The following is a 17,069-nucleotide window of genomic DNA, read 5'->3' as shown; positions in this document are numbered from 1 at the left end:
TGACTTTCTCTAGCTGAAAGGACGTGTAAGAAAGACTGTAAAACAGAATCGTGTTTGCTGGTGGTAATTAGCTCGGATGCTTTTGATGGCAAAGAGCTGGAAATTCTTGCTGAAAACAGCTAAATATATCCCTCTTTTCTGGTAGAAGGACAGCTGCCCTGCCTGTGACACTCAAGTGTACTTACCAACCGAGTGCAGTTTCTGCTGCTGCTGTTCATGACGCCAGCACCAACTTTACAACTGCTTACGTATACAGTATGAAGAACTCCACTACATTTTATGGCTCCTCATCCCCTTAAATTACTCCCGAGTGAATCAGTGTCCTTTATGTTGTGCCGTTTCTTCCCACACTGGCGTGCATTCTGTTCAGTTTCTGTCAGAGTATTTGGAGTTGGGGGCGGGGGGGGGGGGGGACGACTAATGCTGTGGATAATCCCTCATTTGATTTGTATTCATCAGCTCTATTTACACATTTTAGAGCTCACATCAACAGAAACTGCCCAAGAGGCACACAGAGTTTGCGCTGTGTAAAACTGAACTTGTTAAGAAGGAAAGGATTCTAGCATTTTCTTGAGCGTATGGAGTTGCTTAACACTTAGAGTAGGCTTGCACAGTATATATATATATAGAGCTAGCAGAGATTATCGACTGATACCAATACTGATGTTCTCTTGGGTTAATGGGTCAATGGGTTACAACACCTTATGCCAATTCATTTAAACGTGGCATATCTACTATGGTGTGTAAAATATAGCAAAGAGCAACCAGTAGTATAGCAACCAGCAGTTTCTGTAAAAGGTTACACATAGCAAATTCTGCTCTAATGTTAATCCATGTTAAGAGCTTTCGCTCTTCCAAGACATGACAGGGTTTTTACAGTGAGCTGTCTCTGCCTGACGGAAGTGTCATGATCATGATGTGACAAATGTCATGTCACACTTATTGGCACTGAGCCTCTTTCAGCATGAACGCCAATGCCGATGACACTTCCCCCTCGAACTAGGCCTGCCATAACAGCAGCGCTATTTGATTTCCAGGTAAAAACTGCTCTGTGGCGATCTTCAAGTGTGCGGAGAGGGTGTGTCCAACCGACGGCACCTGCAGCTCCACCCAAGGTGACTCTCACTGCACATGTCCACAGGGTTGCAACTTGTTTCTTCATCTCATTATTCAATTCTGAGTTGTGAAATTGTTTTACACGACAGCCTGCGAGCTGACCTTCATTAATCTAATGCATTTGTTTATCACACGCGGTTACCCAAGGTTGCCGAAACATTACCACTGAAATATTTCTTGAGATGTTTTGATGTTGAATTGTAGATGCCAGCAGCGATAATCCCATTTTCCCCTAGTAAGCAAAACATTTTTTTATTTTATTTGACTAATCCATGAGGCTTCCCTGCTGTGTGGGACCGTGTTGCTAGTTTCTTTTTTTCATGCCTGCTCAAAATATGTATTAAGGCCATAATTTGTTAGTATTGATATTGATTTACCAGAGTGCCTTTGTTACAACAAAAGCATTTTGCAAATGTATTCATTCCAAATCAGTGAAAAAAATTGAATTTTGATTAGGGCATGGCCCAGCACCCCCTGGATAGCTGCTTTGAAATAGGAAGTTTACTCAATCCATCATTTATTAGTAGTTTTGGCCTGTGCTATTTTATGGGAATGAGATAAATAATTACACATGGTGAAGAGTGCATAGGTTTCAATTCGCCCCAGTTTGTTGTGGGAAAACAGCGGCGTGGTGAGAAGGAGTTTTGCCGCTATTCACTGTTGTGCCTCACCGTGCGTTGCCGCACGGCGCAGCGCAGTGCAGCGCACTTCAATCATCTCTTTGATCCCGGCTCATTCAGGCTTGGGAGGCGAGGGCTGCTCAGAGCTGGCTGGAGAGTGTGTGTCGAATCCGTGCGAACCCACGGGGACCCGCGCCTGTGTGGAGCAGGTGAGCGGCTTTAAGTGCGTGTGCCGCCATGGTTACGCGGGGAGGCTCTGCGAAACACCCATAAGCCACTGCGTCCACGGGCTGTGTCAACACGGATCAAAGTGTGTGGATCTCCGTGGAGGCTTCACATGCGAGTGTCTCTTTGGTAAGCCTCTCGTGCATATGATGTGGGGGACAGGAACCGTCTGCTGCTTAGTTAAACACAAAATATTCATGTTTTGTGAATGGAATGGACGTCTGGACAGATGCTAATGCCTGAATGTTGTGATTCTCTCCAAACCCCACAGAACAGTCAAAGTTGACCTCACACTTAGTCAAAGGCCCACAAACATTTTCCAGTTTCCAGTTATGTTTTTCCACACTAAATCATTTCATAACATTATTAGAGGCTGGAATTGTGCCATATGTAATCCCGGGAAGTGTATCATACATTTTATAGTCTACATGTGTGGGGAAAAACTAACTGCAGAAACAACTGTCTACTGGCTTTTATGTGGGCCGTTATAAGTTCTAAGGATTTGTTTTCCTCTTGATTCCTTCTCTCAGGGTTGACTGGGAGATTCTGCGAAGTAAACATTGATGATTGTGCACACAATCCATGCGGCGTTCTCAGCTTCTGCAAAGATGCTCTCGATGGCTATGATTGTTTTTGTGCGCCTGGATTTATTGGTAAGTGAGCAAAAGAAAAAAAGAAAAAGACAAGAATCAACTCTCCCACCCCCTTCAGCCCCAACACCTTTGATTTCCTCTACCCTTTGCTGTAATTGCGATGGTATTACACCTTTTTTCGTGCCAAAGATTGCGGCCTGGCCGGAGCCACGCTGTTGTGCAACATTTATTTACTCTCTGCTTATCAAACAAATTTCCATTATGCTCACCCACGCTTCGCTCCCAACCTTGTCCTCTGACACCCCTCTGACCACCTCATTTGCCCCTTTATCCTCTTTCCCACATCATTAAGCAAGGCTTATTCACTGTGAAAGGGGCTGCTGTCAGCACCACACAACTACCACTGACTCTTTTGTGAAGCGCACCTCTTTCTCTTGTTTTTGAGGCAATAACTGTGAGATTGAAGTGAACGAGTGTCTGAGCCAGCCGTGCCTGAATGGAGGCTCCTGCTCGGACGAGCTCAACGGCTTCAGCTGCCAGTGCCCATACGGAGTCGCAGGTACACAACCAGCTAGTGTTTTTGTAGGCCGATCGATACTAAGCGCACATCACGAAGTGTTGTTGCTTAAATGAGAAACCCAAGAGATATCAGTGCAAAACCCTGTTCAATGTGTGGTACATTTCAGAAAGGTCACTTGATATGAAAAGAAAATATGGTATCACTCCACTATGAATCCAGTATCAAGGATGCATTTTTTTCTATTTTGTGTGTATATGTGGCTGTACAAAGTATTAAATCATGGTAGAGAAATGAAAGGGGTACTGCATACACCTTTGAAGGACAGCAGCACACAAACACACAAATAAGAATTCTTTAGAGAAGATATCATTGGCAATTCAACACGTTTTGCTCTCCAGGTGACCTCTGTGAAGTTAGTGTTGATGAGTGTCAGTCATCACCATGCCACCACAACGGCACCTGTATTGACCTGGCGTTCGGCTATAAGTGCATCTGCCTTCCTGGTTTCACAGGTAAGGAGCCGGTGACTCTGCACACACATACGGTTTGCTGAGTTGTATTCTTATCCTTCACTGACTGGATTACTATGCTGTGCACACCGCTAAAGTAGAACGATGCTATCAGTCAAGTGAAGGAAAGATAAGAGTCTCTACTGCTATAAGCTTAGATGAGAGTTGTTCTTGCACTGGTGTTCCTTTGGATTCCGCCCCTTCTGTTCGATGTGCTGTGCATGCACAAATTTAATTGGCAGAGGGGGATGCCTGTCTCTTCGGAAGTTTCCTAATTGGATGATTCAGTCAGACCAAGCTGAACATTTTAATTGCCGATTACAGAGGCAATTAGAATCCTAGAGACACTTATGGTATTTCAGTGATTACTTTGAGATTGTAAAAAATCTTCATCTCATTTATTTAAAAAAACATTACTTCCAGCAACAATTTCCAGCAGTTGCCAACAGCTTCTTACAACATGGCAAAATAATTCCTGCTGCGTTCACTGGCATAACACCATGTTACAACCATTAGAGCTATTATTTCTAATTTGCTCAAAGGGTCATTCAACACAAAACTATACTACTAGTCGCTCGCTGCTAATTATTTATTTGCTCTGCGATTTCTGTGTTTGTTTTCTTACTCCATAGGCCCCGAATGTGAGCTGGACATTGATGAGTGTGCCTCGTCCCCTTGCAAGAATGGAGCCACTTGCATTGACCAGCCTGGTAATTACTCCTGCCAGTGTGTGGCTCCATTTAAAGGTAATGAACAGTGAGGGAGTGGAAGCGAAAAGCAAAGTTAATTAACTTCAGAAAGCATTCCTCTCACCTGTCTGAACCCATTCCGCCAGCCACACCACACCAGGACATCTTTATTTTACGCACAAGTGCCAAAAACAATGTGGTGTGTCCCCGGTGTCCCTGTGACTGAGGGGAAAAAAGGGATCCAATTCTATGGTTCTAGAACTCCAGCATGACAAAGAGGAAAGGGGTAAAACAGAACTTAGGAGCTCAAGGGCATGTTCGGGGGGAACAAGGATGCACTTTGAACAAATAATTGCTCATGAAATGTGGGGGGGGGGATTTAAATCAGGTGCATTGTAAAACAGCACTCATACTGATTGCCATCATTATGGGAATTGATTGGAAAGGTCAGAAAAGAAACATTTTACCGGCTCACTCATGATCAGAGACATGGCTGTATAATTGTGTCCAAGGCTACCGTGCCCTGGCCCGCATCTTGAATATGTTAGCCACAAAACCCTCCACTTCAGAGATAAAACAACTTCAGTGGTAGTCAGGGGAACATTTTGTATGGAATAACAGGTTGAATTAGATAGGAATTATTTTGTTTTTGTTTGCATAATTATGCAAAAATGGCAAGTTTCTAGCTCAACAGGAGAGAGGGATTTGGGAGCAATCTACAATGTCTTTGTCTGGAGTGCTTGTTTCTTTAATGAATCAATGATAAGCTATTATGACAGTGGAACAATATGTAAAGGATAATGTATAGTCCGGCGGGCATTATCTAAAAATAAATCCCGACGGGACGAACAGGACACCGACGCGCAGCGGAGTATGTACAAACCTGCGAAGGTTGGGGTGGCCCGTTCAAATCAACGGAACTTTTTGGAACATTCTGAAGAGCCGTACAATAAATATATATATATATGTTTTACTGTACAGCGATGAGTATGTGTTACGTATTTTTTTTTTAAATAACTCAACCTTTCACATCTAAGCTAAAACAACCATTGATGGAAGTAAAAACCACTTTGGACTACTGGACAATGCTCTATCAAAACATTATTTTGTCTGTTAAGTCAGGTTTTGGAAAAACAACAAAATGTGTATTCAACCAGCTTGTCAGCAGCAGTACACATAACACTAGTATCGGCATTGGTAACAACAGTATACAATACACTAGTATCAGGATTGCAGGACAAAAGGCACATTTACATCTTGTAGGTGTTACAGTTTAGCTTATTGGATCCTGCAAGACTTTTAATTTGAAGCTATTTTGATATAGTAGCACTATAACAAAATAGAACTAGGAAATTAGCATTTTTGTGAGGCCAACTGTATTGTTCTCAGTCCTTAAATACACTAAACACTTACCTTGTAAGCTTCCACTTGACCACTAACTGAACTGAGCTGGTCAAAGAGTAATGTATTACTTTGTCACCACATGGGCAGAAAACGAACCATGCCAGCCAAGCAGCTGGTGAATTATAGTGTTGTACCACTGACATAATTTGGTAATATAACCATTCAAACAGCCTTCTTGAAACTGTCCAAAATTGCCATCCATGTGTGGATGCTTTCATAACTATTGTGCTGAAAATGAAAGAGCTGGGGGGAGAAACTTAAATGTGTTTGAGTGTCAGTGTTGCAAGTGGTACCCAACTTGTAACGATTAAGGTTTTATGGTGGAATGTGAACGGAAAACTGAAATGACAGTGTTGAATGAGAGTATATATAACAAATCAGAGCAGCTCTCAGACTACAAGCAATATCCAAAATTCTGCGTATGTCATTACTCAAACCGACAGGCCATCAATATAACATCTATCGATGGGCACAACATCAATAGTTTTCTGTTGTTTTTTTACACCGAATTTATGTGATTTTTATTGGACAAAGTACTCACAGTCAGTTAGAATGACCTATGATTTAAGTACTCTTTTCTTTCTTTGCCCATTTATTGAATTAAAAAGTTTTCTCTCAGTCAGCGATTGACAGAACAAGACTGGATGACAGGGACCACTGTCATGTGCCACCTCTCAGGAGATCTATGACACTGCCAGGGGTTGACTCTTTTCTGAGGTGGAGTTACCATGTGGCGTGTTTTTTTTTAATTTATTTTTTTTTGGCATTAAGACATAGACATCAAATAAACTACAGATGGAAATTTTGTGATAGTCGCTTTTACAAGGCTATGTGAGTCAGCCACTGCTGAGCGACAGTAAACCTGCCAACCTTAAAAGTATTTTTAGTAGGCCTTTTTAGCACCAAATCTGAGGCATCTAGACGCTTGGATAGAGACCAGCGAGCCTGCAAGCCTTGAACTTAACCCTCTCCTGGGCTGCAAGCATATGCAAGGTCTGTGAATATTCATCCAAATATGAAAAGATACATGTATGTGATACAGACGCTGTCTATAGTGGCTCATGTGCCTGCTTCAAATGTGTGTCTTTGTGTATTGGCAGCCTGAACATAGTTATTTTTTAATGTTGTGTGTTTATGTTTTTCTCATTTTATTTTGCAGAAATTATCAGAGGTAGGAAACCTATTGGTTTTCTTGGCTTTAAAACGTTTTAGTCAGTGAATGCATTCTGCCACCACTGCATTTGCATGTAAAGTTGTTCTTTGAGCATCACTTTTTCTCTGCCTGTTAAAGTTCGCACTCCATGCCTTTGGTGAAAACCTAGAGGGGTGACTTTACCACGTGCCTCGTTGCGTTTCAGTGGGTTTCCAGGCTCACCCTTTTTAATGCCAGCTGGAGGAGGGAAGCTTTATTTAGGTTATTATTGTGCTTTGCAGATGTTCGCCTCTCTGCATCTTCTGAAAGCATCTGTTCAAGAGATGTCTGGAAACAGTCGTAGCCCCACCATACCCATACAGCTAGGAGACATGCTTGCACATCCCCTGTTTGAAAAAGAAAATGACACACTGATGTTTAGAAGGCTAAAGTCGCAGGATGAAAGGATATGTAATATTTCCATATAGCACATTTCATGTTCAGGGACTCCACATTAGCCATGTAAAGAAGTCTTTTTATGTTGTATGGGTTTTTTTTTCTTTTTCTAAACCATTCCAGTGTAAATGGAGTAAGTATTAATGGGGTTGCACACACACACTGGAAACACCTGGCTAACACCACTTATGTAGTCATGTTTGCAAGCACGGGGCTAGTGCAAGTATGCCAGTTCCAAAGCAAATACAGCACTGAACCCTTTCAAAGGGAGCTTTCGATTAAAAAAAAGAAGAGAAATCATGGCCATGACCAGAGAGCAGGCACGGTTACCTTTTGTGCCACTGTAGCTTGGCGTAATACATTCATCTCAAGAGAGGGATTTGGTCAGATCCAATACAACTTCTTCCAGTGTGACTCTCAATAGCCGTCTGCTCGCTTCAGTGGCACTCCATAGTGCTGTTGTTGCCCAGGTCAGGGGCTTGATAATTGGTTGATCAATGGAGACTAGTGCTCTGGTGTTCACCTTAAAAAAACACACATAGAGGCAGCGCTGATGGAAGTAAAATGAGCAGATAGATCTGAGGCTGGATTGCGAGACCTTCATTTTCACTCTGTTTGTTTCTACGCTACTTTGCATGTTTTTTTGCATGTGTGTTATGTTCTGCATGTTGTTATTGTAACGCATGGCTTATCTTTGTCCTTATCTGGTACTCCCAGCTTCTGTGCATCAGCAGGGTGTCGTTCTAAATATAGCGCCAATAAACCAACAGCCTAATTACATGTGGACTAGCTGAGTGTATGTCTCTCTGATGTCTCTTCCCATCTGTGTCGTCAGGACTGAACTGTGAGTTCTTGCCCTGCGAGGCCAGCAACCCATGCGAGAACGGCGCAGAGTGCGTGGCGGCGACCGACCAGGATCGCTTCCCCCTAGGCTTCCGCTGCCTGTGCCAGAGGGGCTTCGCCGGGCCGCGCTGCGAGATCAACCTGGACGAGTGTAGCTCCAGCCCCTGTCTCCATGGCTTCTGCTACGACGGTGAGGGCTCTAGTGTCATTGCAAAACACACACACACAAACATACATCAGCACAAAGAGACCAAGGGATACACAAAGGGCCAGCCAGACCGATCTGATACCGCTAGCCATGGATGCCACAGTCGGTGCAGCGTCAGATCGCTCTGGCTCCCTTTATGTTTCTGACAGCCTTGTGTTCCTCCAGGTCATGGCAACAGTGGTTAATAAGGAGCTTCATGAGACTGGAATTATGATGTCTGAAGTGAGGAACCAGCGCATATTAGTAGGAATCTGGAGTTGGTTATTCCAACAGCGAGAGGGGATCAATTAAGCATCAATGTGCCACTGTAATGTAAATAATGGATGGTGAATGACAGTGATAATACCATCAAAGCCCAAGACAGGATGTTGTTCCTCTTCTCCTGGCAATCCAATAAGCATTTCCCCCCTATATATTCCATCTCCAGCATAAATCATGTCGTTGAAAGATTACATGTAACCAAGTGGTAAATAATTAAGCTAAATCTTAGCGGAGTGGTATGCTTTTAAAATACACAACAAAATAGACTTGACAAGCCTATGGTTTTTGTCATTAAATTCGTGCTATCATACGGCTTCCCAAGGTGTTGCTCTAGTTTATTGTGCGGCCATAAATACTATATATGGGTGCTGTTTGAATCCAGGAAGATTACCTGTCACACATGCTAACAGCATCTGAGCAGTATAACAGTATTAGAGTTGGCAGCCCCTCAACTTTAACTGGTCCATATTCCTGCCATGAATAATTACTGGCTCCTTGCTGCTTGGATTCCCATCCTTTGTTTTCCCCTCTGCCCATACTTTAGAATTTCTAATGCGACAATAAATGAATTCAGAATTTATGCCTTCCATAAAAGAGATGTACACATATAACAGACCAAATACTTACACATGGAAATATGCAAACGTCGGAGCGTGCAGAATGTCACGGTATGGATTAAGTACCAGCGCTTATTACGCATAGAATACCGCCGAACGCAACACAAGACAACACAGAGGAGAGACTGGGAGCCTAGCTGGCTATTGTATGCTTTTTCCAGTCCTGTAGCTGGGCTACTTAAAAAGAGCAAACTGAAAGCATGCTTCCAAGGTCGCCTTGATCGCTCTCAAATGCATTTTACCTGCACAATGTCCTTACATTTTATTGTGTATTAACGAACAATGCTGAGAATGTCATGTCACGCTGATTTGCCCCGCGGGCTTCCTATTCACATGTATATGAAAAACACAAATTCAGTATAATTGGGAAAAAAGTTTCAAAGTCCAATGCAATTCTCAGACCCATTTAGCTTCCGTCTGCCTCCTTCTCCTCTCTCTCTCTCTCACTCTCACATCCCCTCCCCCGTCTCTCTCTCTCTCTCTCCCCCGTCTCTCTCTCTCCCCTCCCCCCCCTCTCTCTCCCCCGCCTCTCTGTCTCTTCCCACTGTGTCCTGCCTTCCCCACCAGCAGGGCGCAGCCTCCCCCCTCCCCCACACCTCGTCCCCTGTCCTCCTCCCCCAGGTCTGGCAGGGGCTTCCTGGGGATGGCGGCCCCTGCGCTGGGCAGCAGGCGCTGGGGGAGACGAGGGGAGGCATCCCCCCCCCCACAGCACGCAGCCCAGAGAAGACTAATGCCTCTGCCACCCAGGACCCAGAGCATTTAATGAGAGTAATAGTGGCTACATGCGCACAGACAGAGTGACAGCATAGATTACGTGGTAAATCTTAAGGATAATGAAGAATCCTGGGACCTGCGCTCGGGCTGTAATAAATTCACTCCGCTGTAAGAACCGCAATTACCACTGTCACAGGGCTGACTGTGTACTGCTGTTGTGTCCAAGGGATGGGGGAGAATGAAAGGAGGAGAAAAATGCATTTCTATCGAACATCATTAATGATTAAAGAGAGCTACAAGCAGATTATTAGCCCTGGGAAATTCGGATGTGGCGTACAGGTTGCCACATTTGTAGCATTTGAAATAAAGAAAGAACGAATGAATGAATGAATGATTGAATGAAAGAAAGAAAGAAAGAAAGAAAGATAGCTAGAAATAAAGAACTGGGATTTAGCTGGCTTTTTGTCCTTTTTGCTGGCGTGCGATGCATCCCTGAAAACCTGGCCGTGAATTAGTGTTTGCCAGTGGAGTGAGAAAGGCAAAGCCAGATCAACAGATACAAGGTGAAGGAGCCAAAGAGGGTATATTAGACATTCGAGGAGTAAAAGATCAAGGTGGGGGAGCCAGAGTGGGTATAATAGACATTCGACGGGTAAAAGAATTCTTTGTAATGGCCTCACGACGCTGCAGATTGATCTGTATTTGCACAAAGGTCTTCCATCCACTGTGTATCAGCCCGAGTGTAATTATTCGCATTCGCCAGAATGCCCCGTGATTCCATCCAATTTGGCTATGCTTATTGCTCCTCTTGATTTGAATTGGTTAAGGATTATATGTCTTCTGGGTCTGCAATGGTTCTCATCCCTCCAGCAGAAGCCCTCTCAGTCGCCTGATAAAATGGGATAAGAACGCTTTGCATAAAGACATCAATAAAAGAGACAGGGGGATTAGGATTGGTTCTTTCTTGTCATTTCATATTGCATATCTTTTAATGTAGCTGTCTTGTGTATATAAATAAATATTCACTGTTTTGTTTTCAGTGGTTGACGGCTTCTCCTGCCTCTGCAACCCCGGCTACGCGGGCGTCAGGTGTGAACAGGACGTCGACGACTGCGACGGCAACACGTGTGCAAACAACTCGACGTGTGTGGACCTTCACATGGTAGGGCTCCGCGCCAGTATACATGAGAATGACTCACTGCATATGAACACTGTGGAGCCACGCGGCAGACAGCACATCAAAAGTTAGCACAGCCAGCCACCGACAACACATGAACAGAACTCAATTAATTATCCTCTATTGGCCAAGACTTGCTTTCTTTCTGTGCGTCAGCGAGGGTCAGCTTCTGTTCTTTTTTATCCTTTATTATTAAATGTCTTTGTTTGAGCCACAGACATCTCCACCAAAACAATGCTGCCACAACATGATGCCAAATATGAATTTATTTTTCATTTGGTGATTCTGGGTCTACCATTTTCTGTGCTGATTTTTATATTCACAGCTCTTATATGTCTGCTCAATCTTTTCTCATATTTGGGGCTTTTTTCGTTATTTATTTATTTATTTTGCTTTCTCCCCTCTTATGAGCACAGGGCACCCCCTCTCTCTGTAAATGATAAACAAGATGTAAGGATTCATACGCAGGTTCTCAAGAACAGACCAGTGGGTGTGAGGAAATGGTTCGTCTTTCATTTCCTCTGAATAATTCAAAAGCGCTGCTTCAGGTTTTCAGGGGCGTCGGAAAAGCATTGCATTTTGTTTTGGCTATTAGTTGCGTTTCACTGGAGAGAAGTTGAGGCACCGTGTGAAAAATAGTACAAGGAGATAAGTACTTTTTTTGTGGGTTTGTGGACTTGACACATAGTGGCATCATTCTTGACTCAGTGTGGTCTGGTGCTGAAAATTACCTTACTTCAATCCAACCTTGAAATGGTTTGCATTTGCACATGACGTTAGCATATGTGTTATTATGTTGCAGTGTTTTAGCGTTGAGGAGACTGACACATACAGTGTATAGGTGGGGCGGATCATGCACATGAACATGGGTTCACCATAAAACTGTAATGACCGTCGGTGTGGGGCGGCCATGCCTTGATAAATGTTTAAACGCGCTCTGTGCTGTCAAACAGTGCTTGAACACTCGAGTAAGTTTCCTCCGAGGATGGTTGTACCCACGGCGGTGTGGAACCACAGAGTATAAAACGACTTGTCTGCCTTGTAAATGGGCAGCTTGATGGTGTACTAACACCCAATGACTCCTTTATGGAGATCCGCACCAAATGGCTTTATGGGCAAACACACATACACACAAAGAGGCAGTGCTTAAGACAGTGTGTTATTACATCAGTTTCATACAGTCGGGGAATTAGATTGACCTTTATCTCTCTGCATGACAAATCTGATTCTGTCACATGGCAGCCCACACAATCACACATGAAACAATGAAGAGAGACAGAGAAAGAGAGACAGAGAGAGAAAGGTAGAGAAAGAGAGGGATACTAATGGTACCCTAGGTATTGTTCTACCTGTTTGATCGAGCTTCCCTCCCTCGACTTAAACAGTCATCCCCCTGCTGTTTCCTTGCTCTCTTCTTACATGAGCAACTGATGATATGAGGAAGGTTTCCAGACATGCCAGTGTTAAGATACTGTCCTCTGAGAATGGGTCTTTATAAGGATGATGTGTTTTGTTAATTTGTTATTTAAGTACAGTATTCATTCATTTTGTAATGTAGGAGGAGGAGTATGAATGCATGGGATGTGTACATGTGGATTTGATTGACTTCAGTACACTGTTCCCAGCACGCAGTAATCGTTTTTTTGCTTTTTGCCACACATAACTAATTATTACATTCTTCTTCCATCACCATAAAGGCTTTTCATATAAAGCAACGACAACAATAACAATAACCTATAAAATAATAATAGCAAAGTAATGAAATTGTATAGTCTTAAGTGCTGTGCCTGACCCTAACAATGGGAAAGATTGTGTCCCGATGTGTTCATACGCTGGCAATCACTTTTCTATTAATTATATTTGATACGGACGAGCACGTGATGCACTCTCAGCCTAATTACATGTGTCAAAGCATTTCTTATTTCATGCTTCACTGTACCTCTTTGAGATGTTTCTACTGCACTAATAATGTTTATACATGGCAACATTGTTTTCATTTCCCATTACGGGCTGGCTAGATAACTTGTGGTGGAAGGTGTCCAATATATTTCACCCTAACCCTGTCTGTAACATGGCACGCTCTGTGTACATGTCGTAACTCACTGAATAGGCTCATGGGGTGGGGTGGGGGGGGGGGGGGGGGGGGGGCTTGCACATGTTCTGTATGCTGTGAGTTGTGAAGGCAATCTGTATCTACGCACAATTAAAGACCAGGGACATTTGAAGGTGCCAAGGAACCATTTGCTGTCAGTAATATGTCATAGGGAAGTGATATGAGATGCCAAGAGTCAACCAGGGCTGATATATAGTTAGGTAGGTATTTAGCAGACGCTTTTGTCCAAGTGACTTACAAAACATTTGATAAAAAATATATAAATTCCATATGGATAGCACTGTATTCACTCAGCAGGTTTATAGCATAGATAGCAGGTTTATTCGGTCTGTCTAACACTTAATGTGTCAGACTGTCACTGTTTATGTTAGAATGGTGTGACATGTTGACGTGGCGGATTATTGCCGCATGAAGCAGCCAAAAATTTGCAACCACATAAAAACGACAGTTTGTCTTGAACACTTCTGCAACGCTCTCATCTCATCTCTGGTGTTTCAGCGTCACCTAAAGTGGTGGGAGTTTGCTCCGGAGAAGGCCCACAGCCAGCGCTTATCTTGTTTACAACTGTTATCCCCCGTGTCTGTTACATCTGTTACTTACACACCTGTTACTTATGCTCAGGGTGGGCAACTGGGTATAAGTTAAAATGGGCAATTCATTGTTAACATCATTCATTATAATAATCAGACTCTGACAAAGAAATGGACTGTATCAACTCACCAGGCAGGCCACAGAGGGGGGCGTGCGATGGGTGCTTCTCTGCTCCCATTGCGTGGCTGAGCGTTGCACAAACTAAGTCCTGCACACAGTATTTTGGTATCAGACTATCAGACGATACCATGGTGTAAATCCTGTCAAATGTATGGGTTAATATTTGTATGTGTATGTATGGAAGGCATAATATGGTCATTAGAGGGGTAATGGGTGCTGCTGGGCCAGTGAGAGCTCCGTGGCTTTCATCAGTCTGATGCACGGTGATATAATCTAATGAGCACGCCAAACTTGAAGAACAGACCGGAAAACACAGTCAGGATTATTATTATTATTATTATTATTTCAGCGTGGAGACACCCTCTAAGGGTGTTGCTCAGAGAATGGCCTACCTGACAGTAGGAATGTGTTTATCATATATATATATATATATATATATATATATGTATATATATATATATATATATATATATGTATATAGAATACAGGGGGGGGGCTGGACGGGACCCTATAGGAAATGGCAGGAAGGGGAGACAGTGGGGTAGGGGTTCCAACAACTGAGCAACAGCAAGCAACTTAAGACTGAGCCATGATTGAGCAACCTTTGACAACTTTAATTGAGTTAATAATTGATTTGTGACTTTGTTATTGAAATTATATTATTGTTTTTCCATTCCTGAGTCTATTATTGAGTTTTGTGGGGGATTCCCCCCCCCATTTTTTCCCTTTCCTGAGCTTGTCAATGAAAGGCGGTGAACCCTAACTGGCATCCCGATTGGTGCTGTTTTTTTCCCCCCACCACCAAACGGCCATCCGACTCACAGCTCCATTTAATTCAAAAATGTTCCAACAGAGCAGGAGTCTACCTGGGGAGCCGTGTGTGGCCCCTGCAGATGATTTAGCAGCCGAAATGAGATTATGCTCTCCATAGCCAGGGGTGAACAATCGCTGTCTCCCGGAGGCATCTCATTTATCAGCCGATGTCTGCATTACTTCTCGCGCGTATGAATAAGGCCCGCAGTGTACAAATTATATCAGACAAAAGTTTAACGGCTCCCCTCCAGTGTACGAAGCAGAGATTAGCATGCGCACGGGCTCCGCTGCAGCAGCCAGGACCTTTTTTAGACGCCGCGTTCATGATGAAGAATCCTGAACACCCCTTGACCGCGAGACCCCCAGCTTCAATTTGTATGCAAAGGGAAAGTTAAATTAAAACCTGCGCCATGGAAACTAATAGACAACAAACCATTCATCTCTTCCTCTGTGATTAATTATCATAATGAAGATTTTAATGACAAACTGGAGGACGCGTCTCGGCGCAGTCTTTTTTGCGGAAGAGCAGTGTGAGGGGAGAGCAACTCTGCGAGGTCACATTCCAAAGTTAAGAATGATGCATGATGCCAAGTCGCTCAATGCTCGCAAGAAGGCCTTCTTGGCAGTGCCAATGCCTTGTCAATGTAAAAAAAAAGACTGTAATTAAAGGTGATTGAGGTTTTAAAGAGGAATTACGAGGTTTCATTTTTGGCTTTTGTTTACTAACAGCCTCATAAGTGATACCACTGCTCAAGACAAAATACACTATAAAACATTCAAGGGAAAGAAGCAAAATCCTGTGGAGTTAAAAATGTTGGGAAGAAGTATGAGATGGCTCATGTTCTTTCCATATGGCAGCTCAGTGCACTGCCTCAGTGACTAATAGGATAGAAAATGCACTTCACTGTACAGCAAATTCTTTATATGTAATACATTTTATTTTATATTGTGTTTACAAAATGACTTAAATTGTTTTAACGTATTTGGTGATTCACTTCATTGTGAAGGACACACCATTTGGGCAGAATATTGCGTGTGAGGAATTTATTGATTTGTTATTTGCAACTTGAAGAGGATTGAGGAAGCCAAGAAAGATCCCACGCTTTTTTTTTGCATATGGTGTTTTAAAGTGAAACCCAAAAGATGCCATGGGTCAGTATGTTAACTGAACATGTTTGTGCAAGACTGTACCATGTTCACACCATGTAATAGGCACATGAGGATCTGCTTAACAACATGGTAAGAGATGCCAGTGCCTTAAAACTCGCATCTGAATGTTTTTGACACAAGGTGGGTGGTTGTGGAAGAGTGTCTGCATAATAATGCTGCATGACAACTGCATCTGGTGAATGTGATAAGAGGAAGGGGAAGATAAGAAGGTGTGCCAAGTTGTGGGTGGAGGTAACATAACATTCGTAGGGGGATGAATTTATTATTTTAAATCCTTTCGATCAGGTCTTCAGTATCAATAGTAGCACCGTAATATTGTTTTTGCATATTCTCTGGAAGTTAAATGTAGCCAAGTAGAAAATGTTTTATTACAATCTGCAGTTCTTCTCTGCCCTCTGCAAAGATGTTTTTGTCAAGTTCTCTCAAGCAAATGTAATCAGTGTGGGGGAGAAAAAAAAAGCCTCAAAAAGAAATTCTAACATTTGTTGATTTGAATAACAAATATCTGGGGTGAAGGAATCTTCCAGAACACATTTACAGTGTTACATGTGGAGCTCTTAGCCAGGTCATGTTAGCACGGGGTCACTCGCGGGTAATTATCTTTGCTTCTTGTTTTCATACACAGGGCTACCAGTGTGTCTGCGCTCCAGGTTGGGAAGGGGATCTTTGCCAAGAGGAGGTGGATGAGTGTGCGTCAGAGCCATGCAAAAACAACGGCACCTGTGTAGACCTCTTAAACAGCTACAGGTGAGCACTGAAATGGCGGGTGTGTGATGCCCCCCCGCCCACACAAACAGCCGCGGTAATGAGTTGCAGCTAGCAAGTAAAACAAATGAATGAATCAATGGTGCGCAGCAGGGAGAGGTTCTCAAGGGTCTGTGACTCAGGGGAGCGAAATACAGCTACCTTTTTTCTGACTGATGCCCCCACCAACACACACACACTACAACAGAACAGAGAGGGACAGAGAGAGAGAGAGAGAGAGCTTCCCCCAAAGATCCCCAACATTTTGAATGCCTATACCATGGCTTTTGAAATGTTGTTTTGATGTTGACGTGCCAGGAATATTCTGCCTACATTGAACAATGTATTGTTCCCATCATGGGCATATATAAAAGGCACATAGATATTAAGTGGACGTGTCAAATGTAATTATAAAATACATTCATTTTTGTATG

General features: G+C 43.1%; 1 protein-coding gene across 2 annotated transcripts in view; it reads left to right on the top strand.

Moving 5' to 3' along the window:
- Window positions 1–17,069, top strand: part of eys (eyes shut homolog) — a 181,098-nt gene that overhangs the window by 46,777 nt on the left and 117,252 nt on the right. The window contains exons 16-25 of one of the 2 annotated variants that reach the window (XM_031578529.2): window positions 1,038–1,115; window positions 1,857–2,090; window positions 2,492–2,614; window positions 3,000–3,113; window positions 3,473–3,586; window positions 4,216–4,329; window positions 6,836–6,847; window positions 8,100–8,297; window positions 10,948–11,069; window positions 16,517–16,638. In XM_031578529.2, coding sequence (XP_031434389.1) covers window positions 1,038–1,115; window positions 1,857–2,090; window positions 2,492–2,614; window positions 3,000–3,113; window positions 3,473–3,586; window positions 4,216–4,329; window positions 6,836–6,847; window positions 8,100–8,297; window positions 10,948–11,069; window positions 16,517–16,638 — 1,231 coding nt within the window. The remainder of the gene's footprint in view (window positions 1–1,037; window positions 1,116–1,856; window positions 2,091–2,491; window positions 2,615–2,999; window positions 3,114–3,472; window positions 3,587–4,215; window positions 4,330–6,835; window positions 6,848–8,099; window positions 8,298–10,947; window positions 11,070–16,516; window positions 16,639–17,069) is intronic. The other variant, XM_012816935.3, reaches the window with a different exon arrangement.

Source organism: Clupea harengus, chromosome 13 (assembly GCF_900700415.2).
Source record: "Clupea harengus chromosome 13, Ch_v2.0.2, whole genome shotgun sequence".
Taxonomy (NCBI): Eukaryota; Metazoa; Chordata; class Actinopteri; order Clupeiformes; family Clupeidae; genus Clupea; species Clupea harengus.
The sequence above is the reverse complement of the archived record's forward strand: the minus strand, read 5'-3'. Positions and strand labels throughout refer to the sequence as shown.